Source organism: Ursus americanus, chromosome 8, assembly GCF_024610735.1.
Source record: "Ursus americanus isolate L20-20 chromosome 8, mUrsAme1.1.p, whole genome shotgun sequence".
Taxonomy (NCBI): domain Eukaryota; kingdom Metazoa; phylum Chordata; class Mammalia; order Carnivora; family Ursidae; genus Ursus; species Ursus americanus.
Genome location: NC_142134.1, coordinates 81,216,295 through 81,242,325, shown reverse-complemented (window position 1 = coordinate 81,242,325; position 26,031 = coordinate 81,216,295). Strand labels below are relative to the sequence as shown.

At 65.9% G+C, this 26,031-nt stretch overlaps 1 protein-coding gene across 7 annotated transcripts in view; it reads left to right on the top strand.

Moving 5' to 3' along the window:
• Positions 1 to 208: 208 nt before the first annotated feature.
• The window catches only part of DOK7 (docking protein 7), a 29,947-nt gene continuing 4,124 nt past the window's right edge, over positions 209 to 26,031 (top strand). Inside the window, exons 1-9 of one of the 7 annotated variants that reach the window (XM_087864322.1) lie at positions 209 to 325; positions 397 to 442; positions 776 to 925; positions 7,342 to 7,572; positions 8,683 to 8,883; positions 17,823 to 17,942; positions 19,551 to 19,670; positions 20,616 to 21,322; positions 25,500 to 25,542. In XM_087864322.1, coding sequence (XP_087720448.1) covers positions 272 to 325; positions 397 to 442; positions 776 to 925; positions 7,342 to 7,572; positions 8,683 to 8,883; positions 17,823 to 17,942; positions 19,551 to 19,670; positions 20,616 to 21,322; positions 25,500 to 25,542 — 1,672 coding nt within the window. In that variant the 5' untranslated portion in view covers positions 209 to 271. Of the gene's footprint in view, positions 443 to 775; positions 926 to 7,341; positions 7,573 to 8,682; positions 8,884 to 17,822; positions 17,943 to 19,550; positions 19,671 to 20,615; positions 21,323 to 25,499; positions 25,543 to 26,031 lie in introns of all 7 variants that reach the window. The other 6 variants (XM_045770860.2, XM_045770861.2, XM_045770862.2 and 3 more) reach the window with 6 other exon arrangements.

The following is a 26,031-nucleotide window of genomic DNA, read 5'->3' as shown; positions in this document are numbered from 1 at the left end:
TCGGTTGAAGACGCACTTTGAACACGTCGCCGAGCGGTCAGGTTGTTTCCTTTACTTCGGGATGAGAAGCGCCCCCACCCCGCGGGGCCCGGGGCGCGCCGTCTGAGCGCCCGGCGGCGGACTCAGGTGGCCCCAGGTGCCCCGCCCGCGCCCCGCCCCCGCCCCCGCCCCCCGCCGGCCCGCGGCGCAGCGCCCTCCCCGAGCTATTTTGAAAGTGACCCTGGGCTGCGCGGCCGCGGGGCGGCGGGCGCCGCGGGAACCATGACAGAAGATGACCGAGGCGGCGCTGGTGGAGGGCCAGGTCAAGCTGCGGGACGGCAAGAAGGTCGGGGCGCGCGGCGGGCGCGGGGCGGGCGCGGGGCGCGGCGGCCGCTTACGCTCCCTCTGTCCCCGCAGTGGAAGACTAGGTGGCTGGTGCTGCGCAAGCCGTCGCCGGTGGCAGGTGAGCGGGCGCGGGGCGCGGGGCGCGGGCGGGCGGGCGGGCGGCGGGCGCCGCGGCCTCCGGAGCCCGGGCCGCCCGGAGCGCGGCCAGCTCGCCCGAAATAGCCGGCGGCGCCGGCCGGGCGGTAACCGGAGAGCGGAGAGCGCCGCCTCGGCCTGCTCCTGCCGGGAGCCCCCGGCGCCCCGACACCGATGCCGGGACCCTCCCGCACCCCCGCCTTCCCCGGAAGGCAGACTGAGGCCGGAGGGACGGGAGGGGCAGCGAGGTGGGGTGGGGGGTGGGGTTGGGGTCAGAAGCTCAAGTGCAGCTGTGCTGTTCCCCCTCCCCCAACAGGCGGCAGGAGCACCCCGGGAGGTGCCACCCTTGTGCGCCTGGGGGGATTGAGTGGTGCCCCTGCATCCGAATCCGATGGGACCCTCCAGGCGGTGTGGACCCAGGTGGCCCTCCCTCCTTCCCCAGGGGGAGCAGAGGCTAGGCCACCAGGTAGGAACAGTGGTGCTTCTGTGTCTGAGAAGAGACAAGGCCAGGTTGTGTTGGGGTGGGGAGGACGGACTGGCACTACCCAGCCCCCCTCACCTGGGCCAGCACCCCCAGCTTGGGAGGAGGCCGGCCGCGAGCCCCCGACGTGAGCATTTGGCCTCCGTGAGCCGTTCTCGTGCGTTTGGGAGGCTCAGAGCCGCGGGCCTGCAGCTGTTCCAGGAAACAGGTGTCCTGGCACAGGCCCAGGCACCCCGGGGTCTGTGTGGGGTGCTGGGGGTGTGAGTGCATACTGCCTCACACGTGTGGGGCTGCCAGAATGTCTTCCGGGGCCCCTGGGGTGTCTGTCATTTCCCAGGAAGGTTTGGGTGGGGGACGCCCTCCCTGCCCCCTCTCCCGGGTCCCCTGGTTCCCCGTGCCGAGCCTGCTCACAGTTGCCACCCAAGGGCCTACTTGTGGTCATGGACACGCTTCGTGCTCGGGCCTCAGCTTCCCCCTCCAAGGGGGCCCAGATTCCCTGGACTGCTTACTCACCCTGTCAGTTCTTCACGCCCAGACCCTGCACCTGGTGCCCCGGGGGCCCTTGTCCAGGGGAAGCCTGGTCGACAAGGTGTAGGGGCTGGGGAGACCGAGCGGCCCCTAGAAGGTGGGAACGCAGAGGCCCCGGCCAGGCCAAGGCGGGGGCAGCAGGGCCAGGGCCCTGGTGGCACGGAGGAGGCTCTGACAGCTTTGGCTGGAGGCAGGGCTGGGTGCAGCCTGGGCTGTTGCTTGGTGGACGGGGGTGAGCGGGGCCTGTGTGGGCCTCCAGGGAGGCTCTTGGGGCAGATGCCCGCCTGAAGAGCAGCCCAGAGGTGGTCTTTGTCCCTCTGTGGACCTGGGCGGTGGATGTTACCTCCCTATCAGAGAGGGCTGCCTGAGAGGCGAGCTCCCTGCTGGACCCCGGAGAGCAGCTGCCTGCGGAGGGGGGCCTTTCTGCACTGCCGGGAGTTTGCAGGGGTCCCCCGCATCCAGAATCTGGGTCTATAGGCCTCGGTGGTCATGGAGCCTTTCCTGGGCCTTCCCGTGTGTGCAGGAGCAGTAGAACAGGCAGGCCCGGTGTGGAGAGCACCGAAGGAGCCTGGGGAGGGAAGCCTCCGGCACCGGAACTGGGACTGGGTTTGAGGGGGATTGTTGGAGGAGAGAGGGGTGGACACTCTAGGCAGGGCCTTGCATGAGAACGTGGATGGTGGGAGGGGATGCAGGGCAATGCAATGTAGGCCCCCGCCTGCACCTACCACCTCTCGTCCCTGGACTCAGAGTCTCCCTCCACCCCTGCCCCCAGTCCTGGGGGCAGGGACCCGCATCACCACTGCAGGCAGCCTGGTGGGGGCTGTGAGCCCAGCTACTTTCAGCAACACCTGGGGTCTTGCAGACTCACCCGGGAGCGGGCTGTCAGCGGCTTCTCTAAGGCGGCTGCATTCCAAGAGGGCCGGCACTGCGTGGTGGTTGGGGGGAGGGTCTGTGTCCCGGGAATGGGCGTGATGTCTCAGTCCCAGCTGGGCAGGCAGCCCGAGGACAGAGTGTGAGTGGGGCCAGCCTTTCTGTCCCCGTGGAGACCTCGAAGAAGGGGGCCTGGGCTCCCTGAAGCCCCGGAGCTCAGGACTGGGAGTTGGAGCGCCAGGCTCCGATCTCGGGGTTGCCCACACGCGCTCTGTGTCCTGTACCAGTCTTGGCTGGGCTCCAGCCATGGGACCTGCTGAGGGTGGACGGGGCCTCGTGGGCGGAGGGCTGAGCCCCCACAGCCCGTGCTCTCACGGTGGCCCGCCCTCGAGCGCCGCACAGCCCTGCACACGCCCCCCCCCCCCCCCCCCCCCCCGTGAACGCTGGGATCTTGCCTCCTTCCTGAGTCGGATCCTGAACGGGCCGGGCCCGCACTCGATGCCGGGCCCCCTGGCTTCGGCCTGGTTAGCAGCCCCGTCCTCAGCTGCCTCGGGCTGCTCCCAGGCTGCCACCCCCCCCAGCAGGGTCCCCTGGGGCTCTAGCGGCTCAGCTGAAGGCACTGCGTCAAGGTCACTGTGATGGGAGGACTGACTGCAGCCGTTCCTCCTGCTGCGTCCGCGTGGGTGTGGACCTCCGTCTCCCTCCTGCCCCGGCTTCTCCCCTGGCCCGGAGGCCGGACGTGTGCTTCTCCCCAGCCCACCCTCCCCCAGGCTCTCAGCCCCTGGCTGTTAGCACCTCTGTGGGCTCATGACCCCACAGTTATTTTTACATCTGCAGACGCCTGTGTCCAGCGCCCGCGTGCGTGGTGCCCGATGGGCTTCTGCAGCTCACGTGTCCAGGAGGGACCGGCCCAAGCCCCGCCCCCGCGGCCCCCTCCCCGGGCGCCCCCTGCCCCCCAGTCCAGCCAGCGCTTCCTTCCCTCGGCCACATCTGCCACGGAGATGTCCTGTGGGGAGGGCTCCCCTCCCGCTGTTGCCATGGTTACTGCAGAGCCTGGCCCAGCCTAGGCCAACATCTCCTCTTGCCTGACCAGCCTCTGCTGTCACCCCAGGCTCACCAGGGCTCCTGACCAGACAGGCACCCTCCACTACTCTCCCCCTCCCTCTCCTGCCCGCAGGCCCTTGGGTTCCTGCCTCTGGGCCTTTGCTCTGGCTGTTCCCTCCAGCACAGCACTGATCCCTGCGGGGCTGCCACACTGGCTTCTGGTGTCACTTGGGAGTCCTCTTTGTTGTGTCGTCTGGGAGGGTCTCAGCCCCGCGCTCAGGCCCCTGCAGCCGCTGTCATCCCCTCACTTCCTGTAGCAGCATCCTTTGACCACCTCCCCTCCCGGGTGTCAGCTCTGGGGGGCCTGGGCTCTGTCCCTTGGGTCCCCTGGCTGCTGACCAGAATGACCCCGACCAAGGGCTTCAGAGTGGGAGGCGTGGGTGGGCTCTGAGGGATCCCAGCAGGGGGTCTTTCAGAGAGCAGGACCTCATGCAGGGCTGATGGGTCCTGGATCCCGCCCTCACTCACGGCAGGGTACGGTCGCTGGAGGGCGGCGTGGTCTTAGGGGCGAGGGGCTGGGGCCCCGGGTAGGCCGCTGTGTGCTTGCTGGCAGGGTACCGTTTGCGGGGGGCCAGGGCTGTGTTAGCAGCTGGTCTGGGCTAGCTGGGTGGTGTCCATTCCTCAGATGGAAGGCAGGCTGGGCCTGGGTCGTCGGTCGTGGACATGGGGTTTGAATGGGGTCAGCCAGTCTCCCGCGTGGCACCCGTGCCCTTGGAGGGGCTCAGCAGCCACAGAGCGAGGTGGAGTGTGTAAATGTGTGTGTGCGGATGGGCGGGTAGGCATACGTGTGTGCGTGCTTGTTGGTGAGTGTGTGTGTGTCCGTGTGTCTGCCTGTGTGTGCACGTGCCAGTCCTCGCTGCTTTGCTTTACCTCATTACCACCATGAGCACCGCCCCCCGGCCCCGGGCTGCCAGCTGCCCCCGCCCAGACCCCCTCCGGGCCCTGTGGACAGTCCGTGTCCTGCCCCTGGAGCCCCGGTGCAGCCTGGCCGCCCCCTTCAGATCTCCTGCCATGAGCGGGGCCCACGCAGCCGCAGGGGCAGGAGCCCGACAGAGGCTGCTGGAGTGGGGTGGCCCGGTGTGCTTCCTGAGCTGCCGACCGGGAGACCTCACCAAGGGACCGGTCTTGCTGGGCTTCCTGGGACAGGCGGGGCCCTAGGGGGGCTGAGCTGTCCAGCGGGGGCGGGCTCCGGCCTGCTGGCCCCGTGTGTGTGCAGGGGTGCTGTAGGGGCTGCTGCGGTCTCTCCTGGGCTCCCTGCTCTGTCTCGGGCTGTGGCCTGAGAACTCCCATTCTTCTGATGCCTGCTGGTGCAGCCGCTTTGTGGGAAATAGCACTCCCAGGGAAGGGGTTTTAAAAATAGGATCCATTTACTGCCCCAGGTGACGTAGAGGGGAGAGGGGTGGGAGCAGCTGCAGTCCCAGAGCCCTCCGGGGCCCCACACGTGCTGCACCCAACTTGGCCCCCTCCCCACCACCCCTCTCCCACCCGTGCTGCTGGGGCTTGGGGGCACTGAGCGTGGGGTGGATGCCAGCTGCCCGAGCCGAAACCAGGCGGTGACCCGGGTTAGCTCCCCCCGGGGCAGAAGGTGGGAGCGTGTCACAGCCGCGTCCCTCAGCCTGTTTGGTTCCAATCTAGAAACGTGAGCAGTGACTTGGGGGTGTGTGAGTCTCCTGGGGCTGCAGAGATCTGCCCTCTCCCTGTCCCAGGGGCGGGATATCCAAACTCGGTGTCTGCAGGGCCTTTTCCAGCTCCTGGTGGCTCAGGTGCTGCGGGGCTTGCAGCCGTGTCACTCTGGGGCTGTCCTTCCCTGTGCGTTGCCTTCTGGTCTGTCTCCTGTAGGACCCGCACTGTTGGGCTAGGGCTCGCCGGGATAATCCGCGATGACCTCACTGTGACATCCTTAACCTGATGACATCTGCAGAAACCCTTTCTCCACATGAGGTTGTGCTTGCAGGTGTGGGGTCGGGACGTAGGCATACCTCCCGGGGGCCCGTTCGGCCCGCTGCAGATGGGCGAGGGTGCTGGCGCTTTCTCATCTCCGCACAGAGGGGGCTGCGGGCTGCCCCTCAAACGGAGCAGGTGTGGAAGGAGGGCGCAACACCAGTTCTCACCGCGTGTGGCCCCCACCAGCCTCGCGAGTGTGCACGTCTGAGGTGGGCGCCCGCCCGGCCGCCGCAGGCATCAGGGAGGCGTGGGGCACCCTGGCGTTGCTGGCAAACTGCTGTAGACCAGGACTTGGCAAAGCACCACCCTGAGCCCAGCCTGGCCCAAGGCTGGTTTCCGTAGTGAGGTGTCACCGGAGCGTAGCCGTTTACTCACATGGCGCTCCGCTGCTTTCAGAGTTAGGTCTCCGTGGCGGATGCCGCGTTGTCCGTGAAGCCAGAGTTCCTGTCTGGCCCTTCACGGAAAGCTGTGTTGACCCTGCTTGTGGCTCTATTCCTGAGAGCGTAACTCCTAGAACGAGGAGGTGATGGTCTCACTCTGCTGGGCGGGTGAGGCCACAGCTAAAGGAATGGGCTTTCATTTGATAGATGGCTTCACGCCCTCCCTGCGTGTGAGCGGACGGGCCTGCCCGCAAGAGCCCGCTTTCAGGGTTTGTGGGGCTGGAGACGGCAAATAGACGAGGACCGACTTCTGCACAGAAAACCCGCTGCGGGGTATCCCGGAGCCTGTGGAGAGAGAGAGGAGGGGCAGTGGTGGTCGCTGTGTCTAGGGGCGCGCAGGTGGCCATCCCAGGAGCCGCCAGCTGAGGCCGGCCATCCTGCAGTCCGCGGAGGCTCCCTGTCCTGTGTGGGGGGGCCCTTCCTGCAGTGCTTTCTGTGCTCGAAGGCCGCTGGTGACAGAGGTGGGTGCCGTCTCCATCGTGACCCTGGCCCTCTGCAGCCTGTGTGACTAATTCCTTGCTGGCCCGGCCTGGAATTTCCAAAGGGAGTTGTCTAAACCCGCAGCCTCTTTCCGGGCCGCTCTTGGGAGCAGCGAACACTCGGGAAGGCTCAGAGGAGCGCGTGGGTTTCTGTGGGCTCTGGGCTTTTCCCCCTCAAAATGGGAACATCTGTGCGTGTTTCTGATAAAAGCATTTCAGACGCTAAGGAGATGGGCGATGGCAGGGCCTGGGCGGGTGGGGGGACGGCGAGGCAGGCTTGTAGGAGGGACAGGCGCCATCTGACCGGCCAAGGTGTGCCCGGGGCGGTGCAGGTGGAGGGCCTTGGGGCTGTGCCCGGGGCTAAGGGCCACTGTGGGCTCTGCCTCGTGGTCCCATTGGGATTCCGTTGGGACAACAGGGACAGTGACTGTGATGTTGAGGGAAGACGGGAACTCCAGGGCAGAGGCATGTCACCTGCTGTGGGGGAAGGGACAGTCCCGCTGGTCTTGGGGGTGGGCCGGCATGGGGGCCGGCAGTGAGACCTAAGGCCCAGTGGCTCCCCCCTAGGGCTAGAGCCCACACCCTGGAGAACGAGGGATCCAGGAGGCCCGGTGGGTCTGTGTGCAGCAGGAAGAGGGCTCGAGGCCGTGGCCAGCTCTCCGCCTGTCCCCACAGGCCACCTGCCACGGCTCCTAGAGGCCCTGCAGCCCCTGAGAGTGGCCTGCGGGGGCCGCAGGGCCTGGGGCAGGGCGGATGCAGGGGTGGGGGATGGGGCCAGAGTCAGGTGGGCAGGCCTGGCTGTGGAGTGTTCTGGGCTGGCTGCTGCCCATGGGACCTGTGTGCCGCGCAGGGCGGGAGACGCCGTTTGCGTGCGAGGAGACGTTGCCCCAGAGCGGCTGGTGGCTTGGCCAGGGTCACACCCCAAGCCCGGAACTCTCCAGGCGTGCTGCGGCCTCTGCAGGGGGTACCGGGGCCTGGGGGGCGGTGTCAGTGCTGCTGACCGCCTGTACCGCGTGTCTTGCCCGGCGTCCCGCAGACTGTCTGCTGATGCTGGCCTACAAGGACAAGGCGGAGCGAGCCAAGGGCCTCCGGGAACGCAGCAGCCTGATGCTGGAGGACATCTGTGGCCTGGAGCCCGGCTTGCCCTACGAGGGCCTGGCCCACACGCTGGCCATCATCTGCCTGTCCCAGGCCGTCATGCTGGGCTTCGATAGCCGCGAGGCCATGTGCGCCTGGGACGCCCGGATCCGCTATGCGCTCGGCGAGGGTGAGTGAGGCCAGGGCGACAGACCCCGTCCTTAAATGTCCCGTGGGACCCTCACCCACAGGCTGCCAGAGCCGTGACGTGACTCCAGGGCACGAAGGAGACGTGTTTGCCGAGCACCTCCCCCGTTGGACGCTGTGCTTTGGGCACGCGGTCTGGGAGGATGCGGTGCTGCCCAGAGGCGCTCGGGCCCCGTGAGGGGGTTCCGGGAGCAACTGGGGCCGCGGGGCCTCCGAGCTCCCTGACTCGATTCTGTTAGTTACAACTACGGCCATTACCCCGAGGGGGCTCCGTCAGAGCACAGTGACCTTCCTAAGTGCCGCCCTTTGCTCCCCAGCCTGTCCTCCCAAGCCCACAGCTGGGGCTTCTGCGGGGGCGAGGCCGCAGAGCCTCGGTCCCACCGCGTTGCCCACCAGGGGTGTGGTGGCTTCTGTGCCTGAGCCAGGGAGGCGAGGGAGGCGAGGGAGGCCAGTGCAGCTCTGCGGGTGGCCGGGCAGGGTGCAGAGGTGGGGGCCCCAGTGAGCTGGGGAAGAAGAGCCTGGTCCCCAGTGAGGGCCTCATGTCAGATGCCAAGAAACACAGCCGTCAAGATCAATGACATTTTAACACAGTCTTTAAAACCCTCAGGATCAAATGCACAGTCTGTGATGAGCAAAATACCGAAATTTAGCCTGTCCTGAGCCCTCCCTGCCTTCCCCTTGGCTCTGCGCCCGCCCTACCTTCTCCTTCTTTCCTGACCCACCCAACCCTGACCAGCCTTGTTTTAATTCAACAATTTGATACTTCGTTCATCACAGACTTTCGCATTAGTTTTTGTTTAAAAAAATCATGACAGTATCACTGGCCTCGCCGCGGAGTGTTTCGTGCCTGAGCTGGGGGCTTCCCAGGGGCTCGCCGAGGTCAAGTCGGCCTTGTTAGGACAGGGAGGGTGCCTGTGAACCAGGGTAGTGTCTGGTGCCTCGGAGTGGGGAGTGCAGCCCCCGTGGGCTGGGGCGTGCTGCCCGGGCCGGGGTGGGGGTCAGCCCTGCCTCTGGCGCTGACACCCCGGAGCTGCCCCCCCGCCCCGGGGCCTCTGCTCTTGGTGATGCCCTCTCGCCCCTCCCCCACCCCCAGTGCACAGGTTCCACGTGACTGTGGCGCCAGGCACCAAGCTGGAGAGCGGCCCCGCCACCCTTCACCTCTGCAATGACGTCCTTGTGGTGGCCAGGGATGTCCCCCCGGCCGTCATGGGGCAGTGGAAGCTGTCCGACCTCCGACGCTACGGAGCCGTGCCCAACGGATTCATCTTTGAAGGCGGGACCAGGTGTGGGTACTGTAAGTATGCGGGGCCGTGGGCGCCCTGGGCCTCAGGCTGCTCCCACGCTCGGTTCCCCCCGAAACCCGTGGCTTGGAGCCTCCCACCCCACTGTGTGCTGCCCTCGCTGGCATCTCGAGGGCGTGCAGGCTCCAAACCTGGTGCTCAGCTGAGGCCAGACCCCTGCTGCCTCTGTCCAGCCCAGGGCGCTGAGGGTGGGAGGAGGGGCACGCAGCCCACCCACGGGGCGCCCGGAGCCCGGGTGAGGCCTGCCCGTCACAGTACTTGGCCCTGTGTCTGAAGTCACAGAGCCCCAGAGCCATTCATGTTCCGACTTAATGAAAAAGAGAAAAAGGGAAAAAAGAATGTGCATGTTTATCGAGGATGTGCCGAGAACACATATGTGGACCAAGGATTCCTCGTGGCCATACCGACTCCCGTGGTCCTCGGGCCCCCACGCCCAGGGGCGGGGCAGGCGGAGAGCTGCCCTGAGGTGCAGACGAGGGCCAAGTGCCAAAGCCCCTCACGCTGGGGGCTGTGGTGGCGCCCAGGGGAGGAGAGCGTTAGCGGAAGTGTGCCGGTGAGCTGAACGCAGGCCGGGGTCCTCCTAGAGCCGAGAGCTCCTCCGGCTGCGGGGACAGGATGTGCTGACGCCCCGTGCACTGCTCTCCAAGCGTGGCCGTGTGCACATGTCCGGGCCGGCAGTGGCTTCAGGGGCACGAGCCCTCTTCTCTCTCCTCTCTCCCGAGGAGCCCAGGCCCACCAGCGCTGGCTGCCCAGGGCTGGCCGCGTGGCCCGGTGGCCTCCTGGTGACCTGTCCCGTGGTCGGGATGACCTCAGCCAGTGCGCTGGGTTGGAGAGTGGAGTCCGGGTGGGAGCTTGCACAGCCATCTCAGTTCAGCCTGGGATCCCTGCCAGACGGGGATCGTGGCCTCCTTCCTTGTGTGGGGGGGACCTGGAGGCTCTGAGTGGCTGGCAACCTCTCCTTCTGTCCCGCCTCCGTATAGGGGGGCTAATCCCTCACAGGCAGTCTCCCCCCGCAGCAAGGGGCCTATCGCAGGGTCTGGCCCATGCTCCGTACGGCCAGGTTTGGGTGGGTCCACGGGCTCCGGGACCTTGGTCCTGCCCAGATCTCCCCGGCGGAGGGACTGTGCTGGAGGACGTGTTCATGCTGGTGGGCTGGGCCCCTCCTTCTGCAAAGGATGGGCAGGGTGGGAGGCCTACGGGCCACGTGGCAGCGGGTCTCGTGGTGGGAGCCAGGCCTGTGGGGCCGCTGGCGAGGCCCTGCCTCCGAGGATGTAAGAGAGAGACGGGCAGGTGAGGTGCCTGCCCAAGGCAGCCAGACCTTAATTTCTGATGGGCGGGGTCCTGGGCTTGGGGGAGGGGAAGTGTTTGAAGATGCAAAGGCAGGCCGAGGGCGTGGGGTAGCGAGGTTCAGTGGGTTTGTGGGGTGGGGCGGTTTGGGCGTGGCCCCCCGAGCCGTCGGTGGGCAAGCCAGGCCCTGGGGTTTCTGAGTGCGAGTCAGCACAGCTGTGGGGCACCTGCTCTGGGCTGCCGGGGGGGGGGGGGGTGGGTGAGATACCAGCTGGAGGTCTCCCTGCCGGATGTGCCCCAGGGCATCTTGTTCTGGCACATTCTGGGGGGGGGGCAGCACTCTGGGGTCCAGAGCAGTGGAGGGGGAGGGCACCCAGCCGTGTGGGTGGTCGGAGCTGGGCCACCGGGCACTGGGTCCGGGGCAGCCCTCCCCCCACCAGCTCTCCTCCACATGGGGGTCCTGGAAGAGGGAGAATGGGGTGCAGACCTCCTGGGGGTGGTGCCACCGTGTGTCCTGAGGGAGGCCAGTCAGGACGACCCGTTTCCTCAGAGACCCTCATATTTGCCGGACGTGATGTAATGGAGCCTCCAGTTTAAAATTCCGCCTCGGCGTGGGTGGGCTCTTTCCTGCCCGTGAACAATCGCGGGCGTCGGGCCGAGGCTGCTGGGAGGGCGGCAGAGGCTGGAACTTGGGCAGCTGTGACTTCCCGGGGCTGCCAGGAGCCCAGGCGGAGCCCTGGGGGGGCCGTCCCGCGGCCGCTCCCGTGCAAGCCGGGCCTGCGGGGCTGGAGGGGGGTGCCCGGCCCCGTGGCGGGATGCTGATCGGGGTTCGGCATCCCGGAGCGCCGAGCTGTCGGGGGCCGCTGACCAAGGCCGCCCGGTCGGCCAGCGTGGAAGAACAGCGGGGGCACTGCGGCCCATCCCGCCGAGCTCTGTTCTTCGGGGGCGAGTTTGCCAGGGCTCTGCCCACACAGGCTGGGTGTTAGACCGTCGCGGGGGACCGCCGCCGCTCAGGACTTAGGCATGCCGGCAGGGACGTCAGGACCTTGGGGCTGCCGTAGCGAACGGCCACAAACTGGGGCCTTAGAACCACGGATTCCTTCACAGTCGTGTGCAAAGTCGAGGTGTGGGCAGAGCCGGGCTCCCTCCGGAGGCTCCTGCCTGCCTCTTCCGGCCCCGGGTGGCCCCCCGCGCTACGGCCTTGTGGCCACGGCTCGTCTCTTCACACGGCCGTCTCCGCGTGTCTTCTCTGTGGGACGCCAGTCGTGGGATTTAGGGCCGGCCGATAACCCAGGACCACCTCATCTCATCTCACTTGATTAAAGACCATTGTTTCAAGTAAGGTCACAGTCCCAGGTTTGGGGTGTGACCTACACTTTGGGGACCATCATTCAGTCCACGGCATGGGTCACCTTAACTGTGATGTTTTAGAATTTGGATCTTGGTGGGCCTGTGGCCCTGGGCACGTTTAATCTGTAGGACAGAGAGCTGGGTTAGAGTCATCGGAAGGCCCTGGCAGGTCTGGGTGTAAGGAATTAGCATCCCCTCCCTCCCCCGGTACAGTCCCAGCCAGGCCCCTGTGTCCCCCAGAACCACACCCCCTTGGCCGTTGGCCACAGACAACTCTCCAGAGAACAGGAACATGTCCCCGGCCCCCTTTGCCCACCCCGAGTGCCCTGAAGGGTGTGGAGGTGGGGTCAGGCCCTGGGGGGCGAGGCAGAGCGCTCAGTGCTCTGATGGGTGTGGGGGGGCGTCAGGGTGGGTATGACCGGGGCTGTTGGGCGGAGGCCTCTTAGGGCCAGGCCAGGTGGTGTGGCTCTCGGTGCCTCCCAGGTGGGCATTTCCTCTCTGTGCCTCCACGCAGACAGTGGCCGGTCCAGAGTCAGATGGGAGTGGGCTTGTTGGCCAGGAGTCCAGGGTCTCCCAGGGTGGCCTGATTCTGTCTCTGGGTTGGTGGCGGCCCACTGTGTGTGGCTAGGGCTTCGGGGCAGGAGCAGAGGATGGGAGAAGGGGGGACTGCCCAGAGCCCAGGGAGGGCAGGCCTTGGGGAGGGGTGTATGAGCTGAGCCGAAGGGTGAATGGAAGCTTCTAGGAGGGGGCCCAGAGGAGGTCTCCATCCCTTGCATTGATGGGTCCTCCTGTCAAGGGCATTTCAAGGGCATTTCCACATCCACGTGAGCCAGCTGCATTTGCAAGGGATCAAGGTCCTCAGATGCGGAGGAATTCAGCAGGTGGCAGAAAGGTCCCGAGCCTCTGGCAGGGACACGTCGTGGATAGTGGCCCTCAGAAACGTCCCCCCACGTCCTGCGTGCCGGCCTCTGTGCCGACCCCTCCTCCACCGCTGTGCCCGGCTCCTTGGGACACGGTGGGCATTTCTAAATGACTTTTTTTTTTTTTTTACAAATGCATTTAAAAAATTTTTTTATTGCAATTCAGTTTTGTTTTGAATGATTTTTTTAAGCGTGTAAGCGTGAAGCTGTAAACCAGGAGGAGCTCTCTTGCTGCTTATTTAAAACATTTGCATTGTCCAGCTCTGCTAAGTCCACTGGTGGGTGGACGTTGTGGTCTGCGTGCTGGGCGGTCTTGACAGAGCTGTCTGAAGCCCTGATCTCTGACCCCAGGATGGACAGGTGACCGCACAGTGTGTGCAGGAACCCTGCTAGGTGGTGGTGGCAGAGGCGAGGTTGGAGAAGGAGGAAGCAGTGCCAGGTTACAGAGGCCCAGGAAGCTGGACCAGAGTTTGCACTGTCTTCCCAGAGTAGCAGGGAGCCATCGAAGGTGTTTGAGCAGAGGAGTGCCACCCACAGATCTGTGTAGGGTGATAACTTTGGCCCCAGGGTGCAGGAGGGATTGAGGTGGGGGGCCACGCCGCGGGCTGTGAGAAACCTCTGGATGTGGTCTGAGGCTGAGGCAGCAGCACATGTGGGTGGGCGAGGGGGTCACCCGGGATCGCAGGAATGTTAACGACGTGGGAGTTGAAATGGGGAGAGAGGGAGGACCAGCCTGGGGTGGGTGGGAAGAAGGAGGAGCACTTGCTGGGGTGAGGGTCCCGGGAGAATGGAGCCCCTGCCCCGTGCCGGGCCTGCTCCAGTGCTTTGCCCACAGGGAGGCGTCCAGCCCATGCAAAGTCCTGGCTCCTGGCTCCCTTCCCCTTGGCAGCACGTTGAGGGACAGTTATGAATTGGGGTCATTTGCTGGGGACAGTTACAGGTTCCTACGAGGAGAGGCAGTCTGCTCTCTGGGTCCAGACCACTGGTCACACTGCAGACAGTTTGTGGTCGATTCCACCCTTCTGCTGGGAATTTTCCATTCCGGGGGCGGGAGGGAGCCTGGAACCCGTCAGCCCCTTGAAGCTCACTAGGGGTTGGCGCCCCAGGCCGGTCCTGGGTGCCCCAAGTGTCCAGCATGACGACCCGGGCTTCCCCCTTGGGGGGCTTTGCTCCTGGGCAGAAAGGCCCAAGGGGAAGGCGCCGTGTCCCCCTGCCCTTGGGGATGGGCAGTGTGGCCTCCTGGGGGGGTAGCCTCCTCCCCCATCTCCGAACACTAGACATTCAGTCCTCGGGCACAGAGTCCCATTCACAGCTGTCGGCTGGCACTCAGGGAGATGCGGAGAAAAGTAAGATTGCAGGCCTGCCCCGAGGAGCCTCTCCCTGAGTGTGTAGCACCCAGGTGCCTGGTGTGGCCGTCAGGCGAGGGTAGCACAGCCACCCGAGAGGAAGGTGGGTCACCAAGGAGGGGGCTCAGCTGGGCCTTGCAGGGAGCCCCGTGTCGCAGGGAGATGGAGAGGGGGTGCAGGCCTTGTCGGGGTTGGAGCCCAGGGCCGGGGCTCCCCATCAGCGTTCCTGCGCTCTGCCCAGCGCGGCCTGCGTCGTGCCGTGGTGCCGGTGGGAGGCTGCGGGGATGGTTGGCCTTGTGTTTACTCTGGCGAAATACACATGCGTCGAATTTACCGTTTGAACCGCTCTCGGGAGTATGGCTCAGAGGCATTAAGTGCGTTCAGTGTCGTGCAGCCGTCCCCACCCTCCGTCTTGCCCAGCTGACACTCTGTCCCCAGTGGACTCCAGCCCACATGTCCCCTCCCCGGCCCCCGACACCCACCACCTACCTTCCGTGTCTAGGATTGCGCTCCTGTACGGCGCTCATGGAAGTGGGATCCCAGGGTCCCTGTCCCTCCGTGGCTGGCCCGTTGCATGGAGCGCAGTGTCACCCGGGTTCGTCCGCGAGGTGGCTGGAGTCAGGATGTCCGTCCTCCGAACTGCATTCCCTTGTGTGGACGGATGGCCCACATTTGTTTATCCGTCCCTCCGTCAGGGGACGCTGCATGAACGCGGGGTTGCAGGCGTCTGTTCCGTGCCTGCTCTCAGTTCCTTCGGCTGCACACCAGACGTGGGCCCGCTGGGTCGTCGGGCGCTTCTGCGGTCATGTTTTGAGGACCCTCCATGCTGTTTTCCACGGTGACCCCTCCCAGCGCACCGGGTTCCGGTTTCCCCACGTTCCCACCAGCCGCTGTTGTGTTCTGTTGTTTTTGTTTTCTTTTCAATCAGTCTTCCTGGGGGGTGAGTCCATCGGGGGAAATTTAAAACCTGATTTTGAATGAACGTGTTTCGTTGAACTTCGGTCCTTCCTCTCGCAGTCAGTGCAGAGAGAAATGAAATTCTGATCAGTAGATGTTGGCCTGTGTTAGAGAGCCCTGTGCAAAATGATACCCAAGGGTCCTGGTCAGCTGCATTCTGAGGGAAAGTCTAACACCAGGCTGGTTGGTGCTGCCTGTTGGGCAGAGCTTTCTAGAACCTTCTTTGCATGGAAGTCCCCCAAATGCTTTCAGGCGCTCTCTCCCCAGTAGGACTTCACTGTGTGCTTTTCGTCTCCATGGAGCCGGGACACCAAGCACGTGCAGAGCTCAGGACACTGGAGGTTATCTGGACTAACTCGGAACAGGAATCCACCCATGGAACTGGGCAAATCGCACATTTGAATGGAAGAGCGTTTCTTTCTCGGGGCTGGGGACTCTCCACGGGGTGCAACAGCCTTGGCATTGGAGATGCCGTCCTAAGGACTAACTGCCTTTGTAGAGCTGGTGATGTTTGCCTGCGGCCCCCGGAGAACCCGCAGCGTCCGCCCAGAGCCGAAGGTGGCCGTCAGCCCGGGCGGGCCGCCGGCTTCCCGCTCAGCACACTCGCTCTCTCCCCATCCCTGTCTCCCCGTGTCCGTGATCACAGAGCCAGAAGCACCCCGGAACTTGGCGGCTGTTTCCTCGCTTGTGATTCTGTGGGTCAGGGAACTGCTCCGTGTGGCGGAAGGGTCACCCAGGCAGTGGCTTTGGTGGGTGGCCTGGCTGGGAGGCCCAGGATGGCCTCAGGCACGGACCCTGCCTGGGGCTGGGGCCTTGTGGACCAGGATGGGACAGTGACCGCGTGGCACAGTGGGCCAGGCGCTGCCTCCTCCCTGCCAACAAGCAAGCAGACACTTCAAAGGTCACTTTCGTAGGAAAGGTCCACTCGCTTCTGCTTCCCTCTTTCCACCACTGAGTGCTGGGGTCCCGTGGGCAGTGGCCCTGGGTGAGACTCTGGGGTCCCAATGGTTCAGAAGTGGTCCCTGCCTGTAGGACGTGGGGCCTGGCGGCCAGGACAGCATGCAGATGAGGGCACATGCCAGGTGAAGGATCACAGGTGTGACCCGGGGGGGGGGGGTGCTCCTTCCAAGCGGCCCCGAGTGAACCATCAGGGCTCAGGGGTCAGGGACAGTGATGTCAGGTGAGTGGAGTCTCGATAGGTGAAGTGACATTACAGGTGGCCGAGGGGTGTTGAGGGACGGGAGTGGCCACCTCCTGTTGCCCATGCTTAGGGAGCTCCCGGGGTCCCCAAAGCCTGGGGTGGGGGAGGGCAGCCCGCAGAGGGCCTGCCGGCAGTCAGCAAGCTGTGTCCCGGAGGCCTCGCCTCGAGGCTCGGGCAGCCCGGCCCTCGGAGCCATGTGCCGTCCCCAAGGAACCTCTGCGGTCAGCTCCCTGGCGTGCGTGGGTGGCAGCCGCTTTCCCAGGCCTCACGGATGCGTCTTGGGGAGCGTGACGCTCAGCAGACGCCCGGTGGAATGCCGTCGGCTCCCCTCCCTTCGTAATGTGGTTTTTTATAGTCGGGGGACTGGTTGTGCTGCGGCCTCTGCCAGCTGACTGTAAGCTCGGGATTAGAGGCCCGGCCCTTTGTGGGAGCTGGCAGGCCGGCCCCCTGGTTGGGGTGGGGCGGCGGCCGGGCGGGGACGCTGTGGGTCGGCCTTCTCCTCGCCTGCCCTTCAGCCCCGGGCCCGGGCACCAGCTCGCAGCCCGTAAGCCCCAGCTCTGAGGCCCATCCGTCTGGCTGGAAGCTCTGCGGTGGCCGGTTGTGTCCAGGTGGCCCGCCGGCCAGGCTTGAGTTCCTTCTGGCCCCCTCTGGGCCTCAGCGTACTCATCTCTGAGCAGGCCTGTCACCTGCTTTCAGGGGACCTTAAACAGATGGAGCTCCAACAGCCAGAGGGTACCGCGGCCCCCCAGTCCCTGGGGTGGCGTTGCGCCGTGTGGGGGCCTGGCCCGAGCCCCTGGGATCCTGGGAAGACCGGCTGTGACCGTGGCCGGCGGCCGAGGCTTAACTGGGAAGCATTCGCCTTCCCGCCCCGTCCGCCCCTGGGACCTGGCCTTCGGGAGCGAGCATGCCTTTCTTTGGGCGCCGGGCAGAGGGCAGGGCGCGGAGGCATTCTCGTGTGGTGACGCCAGCCGAGCGTCCAGCCCCACGTGGCCTGGTGTCCCCATTCACTGGGCGGGTGGTGAGGGATTTCATTCACCCTGGCGGGGCTCCGTCCCAGCAGGAGGGTGGCTGGGCCTGGGGCGCAGCCGGGCTGTGCTGACTCACGCGGCCTGCCCTCTGCTGGCTGGGGGCCCCCGTGGCAAGACCTCAGCCTCCACCCTCCCACCGTGGGCCTGTTTCTCACCTGAAAACACACCCAGGAGGGGGCCCGTGAAAGGGGCGGGGTGTGTCGTGGCCACAGCAGCGCCGGCCGTCTCGTGTGGGGCAGGCCCACCTCACGCAGACACTCAGCATCAGAGCAGCCCCGGGTCAGGAGCCCGGGCCGAGGGCACCTCCCGAGATTGAGGTCCCCAGCTCCTTCCTGGCACGTGAGCCCTGCTCTAGACGGGCCTGTCCCTTGCCCCTCCGATGAACCTGGACACCTGGGAGAGCCAGGACACCCTCACTGGCCTCCTCTTGCAGCCATGTCCTCCTGAGGCACCCCCAGATCCCGTCCTGGCCAGGGGAGGCCGACGAGTTAGAGCCAGGACCAGCTGGGCGGGACGCCCACTCCCCGCACCGTCCTGGCACGCAGCACCATTGCCTGGGCTGAGCTGGTGCATACGGGCCCGGGATGGCCAGGCGTGCGTCCCGGCTGCTGGGACGAGATGCGTGGGCCTAAAGGACGGAGTGGGGTTTACCAGGGCCAGGCAGAGGCCTATCCGGGTGCTAGGGGACATTCTCTGCAACCCCCCCCCCCTTGTGTGCGGTCTCATGGGTTCGCTCAAGGTCCCCTTGTTCTGCATCCTGATGGCCCCGGGGTCCGTCCTGCAGCGGTCCCGCCCTACCGGTGCTGGGCCAGGCGGACACCAGGGTCTGTCCTCCGTCTGCAGGGGCCGGAGTCTTCTTCTTGTCGTCAGCTGAGGGAGAGCAGATCAGCTTCCTGTTCGACTGCATTGTCCGCGGCATCTCCCCAACCAAAGGCCCCTTTGGGCTGCGGCCGGTTCTCCCAGGTGCGTGTGGGAGTGTGGCCCTGGGGGCGGGGCCTCTGGTTGGGACCCTTACGCTGTGGCAGCACCAGGTGGGGCACCGAGAGGCCAGAGACCCCGTGTGGGGCTCGCGGACACCTGAGCCAGATGGGGTGGGGGCCTTGCCCCACGTGGCTGGGACTGTGGGCTGGGGTTTGCCTTGTGAGCCTGCCTGATAAGTGGGGTCTCACCGGCGGGGGGCGGGTGGGCATGAGCCTGCACCCAGCTCACCTCCTCTTGCCCCCCCTTCCCTGGTCACGACTGGGGTGCATTCTCTGCGAGCCCTGGGCCAGGACGGGGCTGGACGCCGGAGGGGCCACGCTACCCCAGGCACTATGGGGCTGCGAGCAGGGCTGGACCCCCGAGGTCCTGGTCCCTTTTTCCCACTGGAGGAAGGTCTGTCCTCCCCTGGGGGACAGCCCGGGAGGGACGAAGGCTGGTTCCTGTCGCCGCAGCCTCCTTTGACCAAGGCCCACTGGGTGGTGGTGCCCAGGATCGCCGGTACCCCCCACGGCCCAGTGAGGGGGGGCTTGTCACTTGTCCAGGCAGGAGAGACAAAGGCCTGTGTTCACGCGGCAAGTGTTCAGGGCACCACAGTGCGGCTCATTCAGGGCCACCTGGGGAGGACAGAAGCGAGTGACCGGCCAGGTCCCTCCTCTCCCAGCACAGTCCCTCAGCCCACCTTCACAGCCCCACACAGGCCCAGGGCTGGATGGACTGGGGACGGAGTTGGTGACTCCTGTGGCCCCAGCCTTCGTGGTCTGGGCTCTGCTGGATGGTGTGGCAGTGCCCTCTGCTGGCACCCTCCTGCCTTGCAGCCACAGGTGCCATGTAGACAGCAGGGTGTGGGCAGGACAGTGTGGACAGGTGTGAGGGCAGCGGCGTGGGTGGGCGGATGTGGTCGGGCCTGGCTGGCGTTGCGGTGAGGCCCTGTGCTCATCGGGCTCTCCTGAGATGTGGCCTTCGCTGGGTCAGCCGCCTCACGTCCAGCCTTTCTGGGGTCCTCTTGTGTTCGCTCTTGCTCCGTAGGACCCACATGGACACCAAGGCCCAGAGAGGCAGGCCGCCTCACGCAGACGGTCGGGAGGGGAGAGGGGAGAGTTCCGAGGTCCGCCCTGCCCTGAGCACGACGCTGCACACTCCCACCTCGGTCCCACCACGATTGGGGTGCACTCTCCTTGCACCCCCACTTTGCAGATGTGGACAGGGGGCTCAGGGAGTCCATCCAGCGCCAGCGTCTCGCTGCCCCATCGGCTGCCAGACAGGAAGTGGTCAGGAGGACACGCCCGCGTCCCCACTGTGGGCCTCTCCTGCTGGCTTTGGGGCACAGGACCTGGGCTGGTGGCTGGGGGACCTGGAGGGGGCAGGCGTCCTGAGATTGGTGTCCCGTGGCTGGGGTGCAGGCATGGGGAGGAGCTGGGACTCCCAGGGGTCCCCTGTGGCCCTGCTGTGGCCTCGAGGCACGCCCAGCAGGCGTGTGGCCCCAGTGGTGTGGGACTCACCGGGATGTCCCCGGCGGCCTGCCACCTGCGGCCGAGGGTACTGGGTAGGGGACCGAGGCTGCGTCTCCGCCGACTGTCCTCTCTGCCGCAGATCCGAGCCCCGGGGGACCTGCCGCTGCGGAGGAGCGGGTGGCCCAGGAGGCCCTGGAAGCCCTGAAACTGGAGAAGCGGCTCAGCCTCCTTGCCCACGCGGTCCGGCCCGGCAGCGGAGGTAGGCGCCTTGGCGGCTGCGGAGGAGGGGTGCTGGAGGGGGGCGACCTCCAGGCTCCTGTGCGTTCGTGCGTTCATTCCCCCTCTGTTCGCTCATTCACTCATTCATTCCCCTCACTTGCTCACTCATTCATTCATTCTTTCCCCCACTCTGCTCGCTCATTCATTTATTCATTTTCCCTCTGTTCATTCATTCATTCCTTCCCCCCCTGGTCATTCATTCGTTCATTCACTCCCCCTCTGCTCACTCATTCGTTCCCTCACGCATGATGCCACAAACGCGGAGTGCTGTCCTCGGCCCTGACCGGAGCCATGGTGCTTGGAGAGAGCCGGGAGGGCTGGTGTGAATTCTTGCTGTCTGGTAGCCGTGTGGCCTGGTTAAGGCCATGACGTGACCTCTTGTGCTCCAGCTTTACTGTTTGTGTCCAGATGAAAGGGCCCCTTCTGAGCAGCCCTCGACTCTCAGTTTGCTGCAAAATGGACAGAAGGGGCTGCGGCCCTGCGAGGGCCCTGCCTGGGGTGGGGTTGGGGAGGGGAGCTGCCCTGCGGGGTCTGTCCATTCTCTCTGACCGCTGCCAGTCCCATGGGGGGCACTGGGAGCACGGCGGCCCCCCCAGAAGTGGGGAGACTCAATTTGCATTGAGCAGCGACCTTATGGGGACTCCCATCTGGTTCCCAGGGGGCAGCGGTCAAGGGGGCGGGGGGGAGGGCGCGGCTTCCAGAGGGGGCTGGAGGGGTGAGGGATTGGTGTTCGACGAGGGCCTGACCTGGCTGGGCTGGCAAGCGCACCAGGCTCCGGGTGGTGGGGGAGCCTGGGAGGAGGCGGGGTGGGCCTGGACAGTGCTGGCCCTCGGCCCTCAGCTGCTGTCGCCCCCAGCCCTCCCTGAGCCCGCCCCAGCCCCCAGAGCAGCATCCACACCCCCGACCACCCCGCGCTCTGTCTCAGGGGATGACCGCAGCCTGTCCAGCTCATCCTCGGAGGCCAGCCACTCGGACGTCAGCGCCGGCAGCCGGCTCACGGCATGGCCAGAGCCGTCCTCGTCTTCGGCCAGCACATCGCAGGAGGGCCCGGGGCTGGTGGCTGCCCAGGCCTCCGGGGAGGCTGTGCCAGGCACCTCAAGGCCGCCCCCCAAGCCGCTGCGGCCACGACAGCTGCGGGAGGTCGGCCGCCAGAGCTCGTCGGACAGCGGCATTGCCACGGGCAGCCACTCTTCCTACTCGGGCAGCTTCTCGTCCTGTGCCGGCAGCAGCCTGGACGTGTGGCGCGCAGGAGACGAGTTTGGCTCCCTGCTCAGCCTGCCGCCGGCGGCCGGGGTGCCCGAGCCCAGCCTGTGCGCCTGCCCACCGGGGACAGCTGAGTACCAAGTGCCCACGGCCCTGCGGCACCATTACGACACGCCACGCAGCCTTCGCCAGGCCCCCAGGGACCAGACCCCGGCCGCGCAGGGCGGCCCCAGTGACAGTGGGGCTGGGGACTCGGGTGGCCAGATGTCCGCAGGGTGTCCCTCCGGCTGGCTGGGTGCAAGGCGGCAGGGACAGGCGACGGAGGCCCTGGGCTGCGAGGCCCCTGGCGAGGGCTGGGAGGCAGGCAGCCCCCACGCTGGGCCTCCTCCAGCTTTCTTTTCATCCTGTCCGGTCTGTGGAGGACTCAAGGTAAACCCCCCTCCCTGAGAGCTGCACCCCAGGCCCGCTGTTGCGGGCACTGGGTTCTGTCCCTCTGGGCAGGAGGGGAGGGGCTGCCCTTTGTGCTGTCTGTGAAGCCAGCGACTGTGGGCACAGTGGGGAGGGCCTGCAGGGAGGGGTGACACCCTCAGAGCCTGCCCTCTGGGGAACAGAGCCTGCAGTGTGGGCCCCCAGGACTTAGAGAGGCCCCAGCGGCCTGCAGCTGGAAATGTGTTGTGGAAAGCGGGAAGCTCTGGGGGAGGGGGGCAGGCTGGGGGCCTGTAGAGTCCCAAAGCCTGAGGGTCAGGTGCTGGGGGCACAGGCAGGGGCTGTCCTAGCCAGCTTGTGCCACGCCCTTGAGGTGATGAGGGCTGGGAGCCCCTCGCTGGCCGAGGCCGCCTCCCTATCCTATTCCACTGCCTACTGGGGGACGACCGTGCCGTGCCTCTCAGACCCGTCCCCTCCATTGTGTGCAGTGGGGCTGTCCGCTGAGTTGGCTTCCTCTGCGCAGCTGCAGACCCGGGTTCCCGGGACAGACGTGCGCACGGGGCGTGCAGGACGAGCCTTGCCTGTCTGCCCCATGCCTCATGAGGCAGCGCCAGGCGGCCCATCTTACAGGGGAGGAGACTGAGGCTCACGAGGTGCAGGGACTTGTGGGTCTGGATCCCCTGACTCGTGGACCTCTGTGGCTCGCCTACCAGCCTGTTCTTGAACCTGCAGGCTCTCAGGCCGCGGGTGGGCAGGGAGGGCCCGGCTGCGGCCCCCCGGAGTGGGGAGGAGGGCGGTGATGGCCCTCCATTGGCCGGCCCAGCAGGGTCAGCTTGCCCTGTGAAGGCTCTGGAAGCCACAGCTCACCCCCCGGCCACCCTCCTGGCTAAGCCCGAGGCCAGTGGCTGGGACCAGAGGAGGCCGGGGCGCCGAGGGCCCGTTCATTTGCACCTGGAGGGCACGTGGGCGGCCCAGGGGCAGAGCAGCTTCCGCGCCCTCCGTGGTCTGCCTGCTCGCCTGCATGGGGTGCGGCTGCCTTGCCTGGTTTTGTACATTCGTCCTGCAGTTTCGTGCACCCGCGAGAGGCGGGGCCCGTGCCCATGCGGTTCTGGACGTGGGCTGGCGTGGTCCTGCGCGGTCTGGAATCAGCCCCCCGCCGGGGGCCAGACGGCTCATCTGTAAAGATTTTGCTTTGTACCTTTACTGTCGGCTGAAGACCTTTGTTGCTCTCTGACATTTTTAAAATCTGACACTGTTTGTAATACATTCTTAGACTGAAATAAAATACTCTTTTTTTATCGTCTTGTCCTTTTCCATTTGCCAGCCTCTTCACCTCCCACCCGGGCCCTCGCGGGGCCTTTGTCTCCGAGATCTGGGGGCTCAGCCCCCTCAAGGGGCAGCATGAGGCCCTGCCTGTGTAGTCTGCCTTAAGCCCAAGTGCACCGAGGCCCGAAAATGGAGAGGCAGCTCCCAACAGCCCACGGGGCCTGTGTGTGTGTGTGTGCACTTGCACATGCGTGTGTGTGCACGCGTGTGCATGCATGTGCGTCGTGCACGGCGTGTGTCGCGCGTGCGTGTATCTGTGCCGTGTGCATCTGCTGTATACGTGTGCATGGTGTCTGTGCATGTCCGGTGAGGAATGTGTGCACACGCGTGTGCCTGTGTGGTGCATGCACGGGAACATGCATTTGTGCACGTGCAGACGCTTGTGCGTGGTGTGATGTCTATGCTGTGTGTACAAATGCACACGTGTGTGCCTGTGCACGTGTGTGTGTGGTCTGCATGATGTGTGTGCACGTGTGTGGCATGTTCCCCTGTTCACTGGAGACCATGGTGAGGTCCTCGGTGGTCACTTGGTCTCAGGCAGGTGGCTCCCTGTGTCCAAGTGACGCCGGGGAGAGTCCCGGCTCTGAGCCTGGAGCCCCCACCCCCTCCCATCTCCCCACTTCGGGTGGCAGAGCTCCGGGGATCCCACCTCACATCTGCACATCCCGGGGGCCCACGCCCTGCCCTGTCACTCCCATTTTCACCCTTGCTCGCCACCCTGCTGGGGGGCCAGCTCTGCCCCCTGAGTTGGGAGCTCTGGGTGGGGTTCCTGTGCCCTGCAGCGTGAGGAAAGCCAGGCTTTGGGGGCTGATCGGCACCCTCCCTGCCAGCTGGGTGGCCTCAGGCAAGTTACTACACCTCTCTGAGCCTCCGTTTCCTCCTCATAGATGGGGACAGCAATCCCTACCTCCCGGGCACACAGACAGGGTCTAATGAGTTGGTAGGTGCACGTGGGCAAATGTCTGTTCACGGGAGCCGTCGTTAGACCCACTGTTGTCGCCTCTGCCCCCGAGGCGCCCTGGCCAGTCTGACTGCAAAAGAAAGAAGGCTGTGAGCTGCCAGCACCACGAGTGGGGCTGGGGTGGGGGTGGCGTGTGCTCCTACCGGGGCCCCTCGTTGTCTGGGCTCAGTCCTGCTGCACTTCTTGGGCCCTCGGGCCCGGACCGCCGGGGGTGGGGGTGGGCAGGCGTCTGCGACCAGAGCCCGCTGAGGCCCCAGCGGCTGGTTTGCCGCCTCCTCGCATGGGAAGCCAGGGAGGGCCAGCGCGGGGCGTTCTGCTGGTCCCTGCCCCTGGTGGGCATCCTAGCTGTGGGCTCCGGGTTCCTCAGCCGAGGCTGACCACTGGCACTGCAGGGAAATCCGTCTGGGGGTGAGGCAGGAGGGACGGGCTGTGGGCTGCCCGGGTAGGGGCTCAGGCACTGTTAGAGCCAGGTTGACCAGGTGTGGCCGTGGCGCTGGGCGGGTTGGGGCTGGGCTGTCACGTGAAGTCCTCAGCCAGAGGAAAGAAGGGCCCACAGGAGGGGCCACTGACCACCGTGGCCCTCTGGTGGCTGTTGGCAGCCAAGGCATCTTATGGGATGGAGTGGTTGTGGAGGAGGAGAGCCCAGCCCTCCACAGGGGGTGTCCCTCAGCTTCCCCTGCACCCCAGGGTGGCTCTGGGGATGGGGTCCGGAACACAGGGGCCTTGCCTGGTGGGGCTGGGCGCAACCGGAGTTGGCAGACCCGTGCCAGGAGTCCTCCCTCCTTGTCTCTCCAGGGCGTGTGCAGCCCACCAGCCCAGACCTGGGGGTCAAGGGCCCTGGCCCCCCGCAAGGGGAAATGGTAGATGGGCATGCTGCCCGTGCTCAGTGGTGGGTTTGATGCTGTGTCTGCAGGACTGGCCCCCAGAAGCAGGTGCGGTCTTGGGGGGCCATGGGCAGTTAGCGATCGATCCGCGGCTCCTGTGGGCAGACGGCCGACCTCCTACCTCAGGGGCCTGTGTGTGAGGGCTCCTGGCGGGCAGCTGGCCTCCCGTCAACGGGTCAGATATGCCCTGCCCAAGTCCCAGACCCGCATGAGGGCTCCTTAGTGCAGGAAGACAGGTGAGACCAGCTCGGCGTGCCCAGGACTGTCCCTTGAGCCTGGCCAGGATCAGCGTCAGGGGTCGGGGGTCAGGGTGCTCTGTCTTGAGTCTGTGGCATCCAGCTATGTTCCCCGGAGCAGGGTTGGGCTTTCTGCACCCCCATCCCAGTTCCCTGCTCCTCCCGAGGCCCTGCCACTGGCCTGTGATCCCCAGACCGCTAGGGATGCTGGATCTCTTCTTTTACTCGCCCTGGGCGGTGGCAGGGGCCCGTCCCTCGAGGGCTTTGGGAGGTCGAGGCCCAGGTGGCAACGAATGTGCCGGCCTCCTGGTCCCTCCCTCCTGGTCAGACCCTGCCTGCAGCCCCGAGGCCACTAAGGCCCCTCCCTCCTGGGGGTCCCTCCGCACTTGCAATGAGGCACCAGGAAGAAGCCATTCTGCAGCACGGGGGCCCGGCTCATCCCGGTGGCCTCTGTGGGCCCCTCCATACCCCTTGCCGTGCAGCCATGGATAGAGGCCGGGGGCCAGTAGGGTTGTATCCACCCCAACAGGCAGGCCCAGACTTGGCCTGGGGGTCAGAGTTGCCAAGCCCTCTCCCCAGAGGAGGGCAAGTGGGGGTCAGGGCTGGTGGGCCAGCTGGAGTCCTGGGAGATGAGGAGTCTGGGCTGGTGTCCCCTGGAGGTGGCTGGGCCCCCAGTGACCTGGTCACACCTGGGCCAGCATCCTGGTTGTCAGGCTGGGGCAGGAGGAGTGGGAACCAGATGGACAGATTGACGCGTGTTCTCTTTGGTCTAGGGAGCGGCTGCCTCACCCCCCGGCCTTTTGATGACGCACTCAGGTAGGCCCCAGCTTCGGGACGAGGGAAGTGGGGGGCGTGGTGGCTGTAGTCATGGCCCAGCTGGGAGCTCTGAGCCCCACAGGGCAGCAGGTGCCAGTGGATAGTGGGAGGCAGTGGACAGGGGGTGACACGGGCAGTGGGGGGTGACCGTGTGGAACCGGGAGGAGCCCTGGCCAGGGCGCAGCAGGCCCAGGCAGGGCATTGAGGACAGGGTGCGGCCAGCTTCCCAGAGGGGGGTGTGGATGGGGTGGGTAGGGTCAGGCTGCCTTGAAGCCTCAACTTTAGGAGGGAGCCCTGTCCTTGGGGTGAGGGTCCTGGTGATGGGCAGGGAGTGAGGGGAAGACTGGGGGCCTGCAAGGCCCAGATAGAAGGGGAGGGCTGGGCAGAAGCTGGCTGTCACCCAGGGGAAGGCCTGGAGGGTTGGAGGAAGCTGAAGTTTGGGGAAGATTGGCCTCAGCCAGGGTGGGGGTGGGTAGCTGGAGGTCAGGG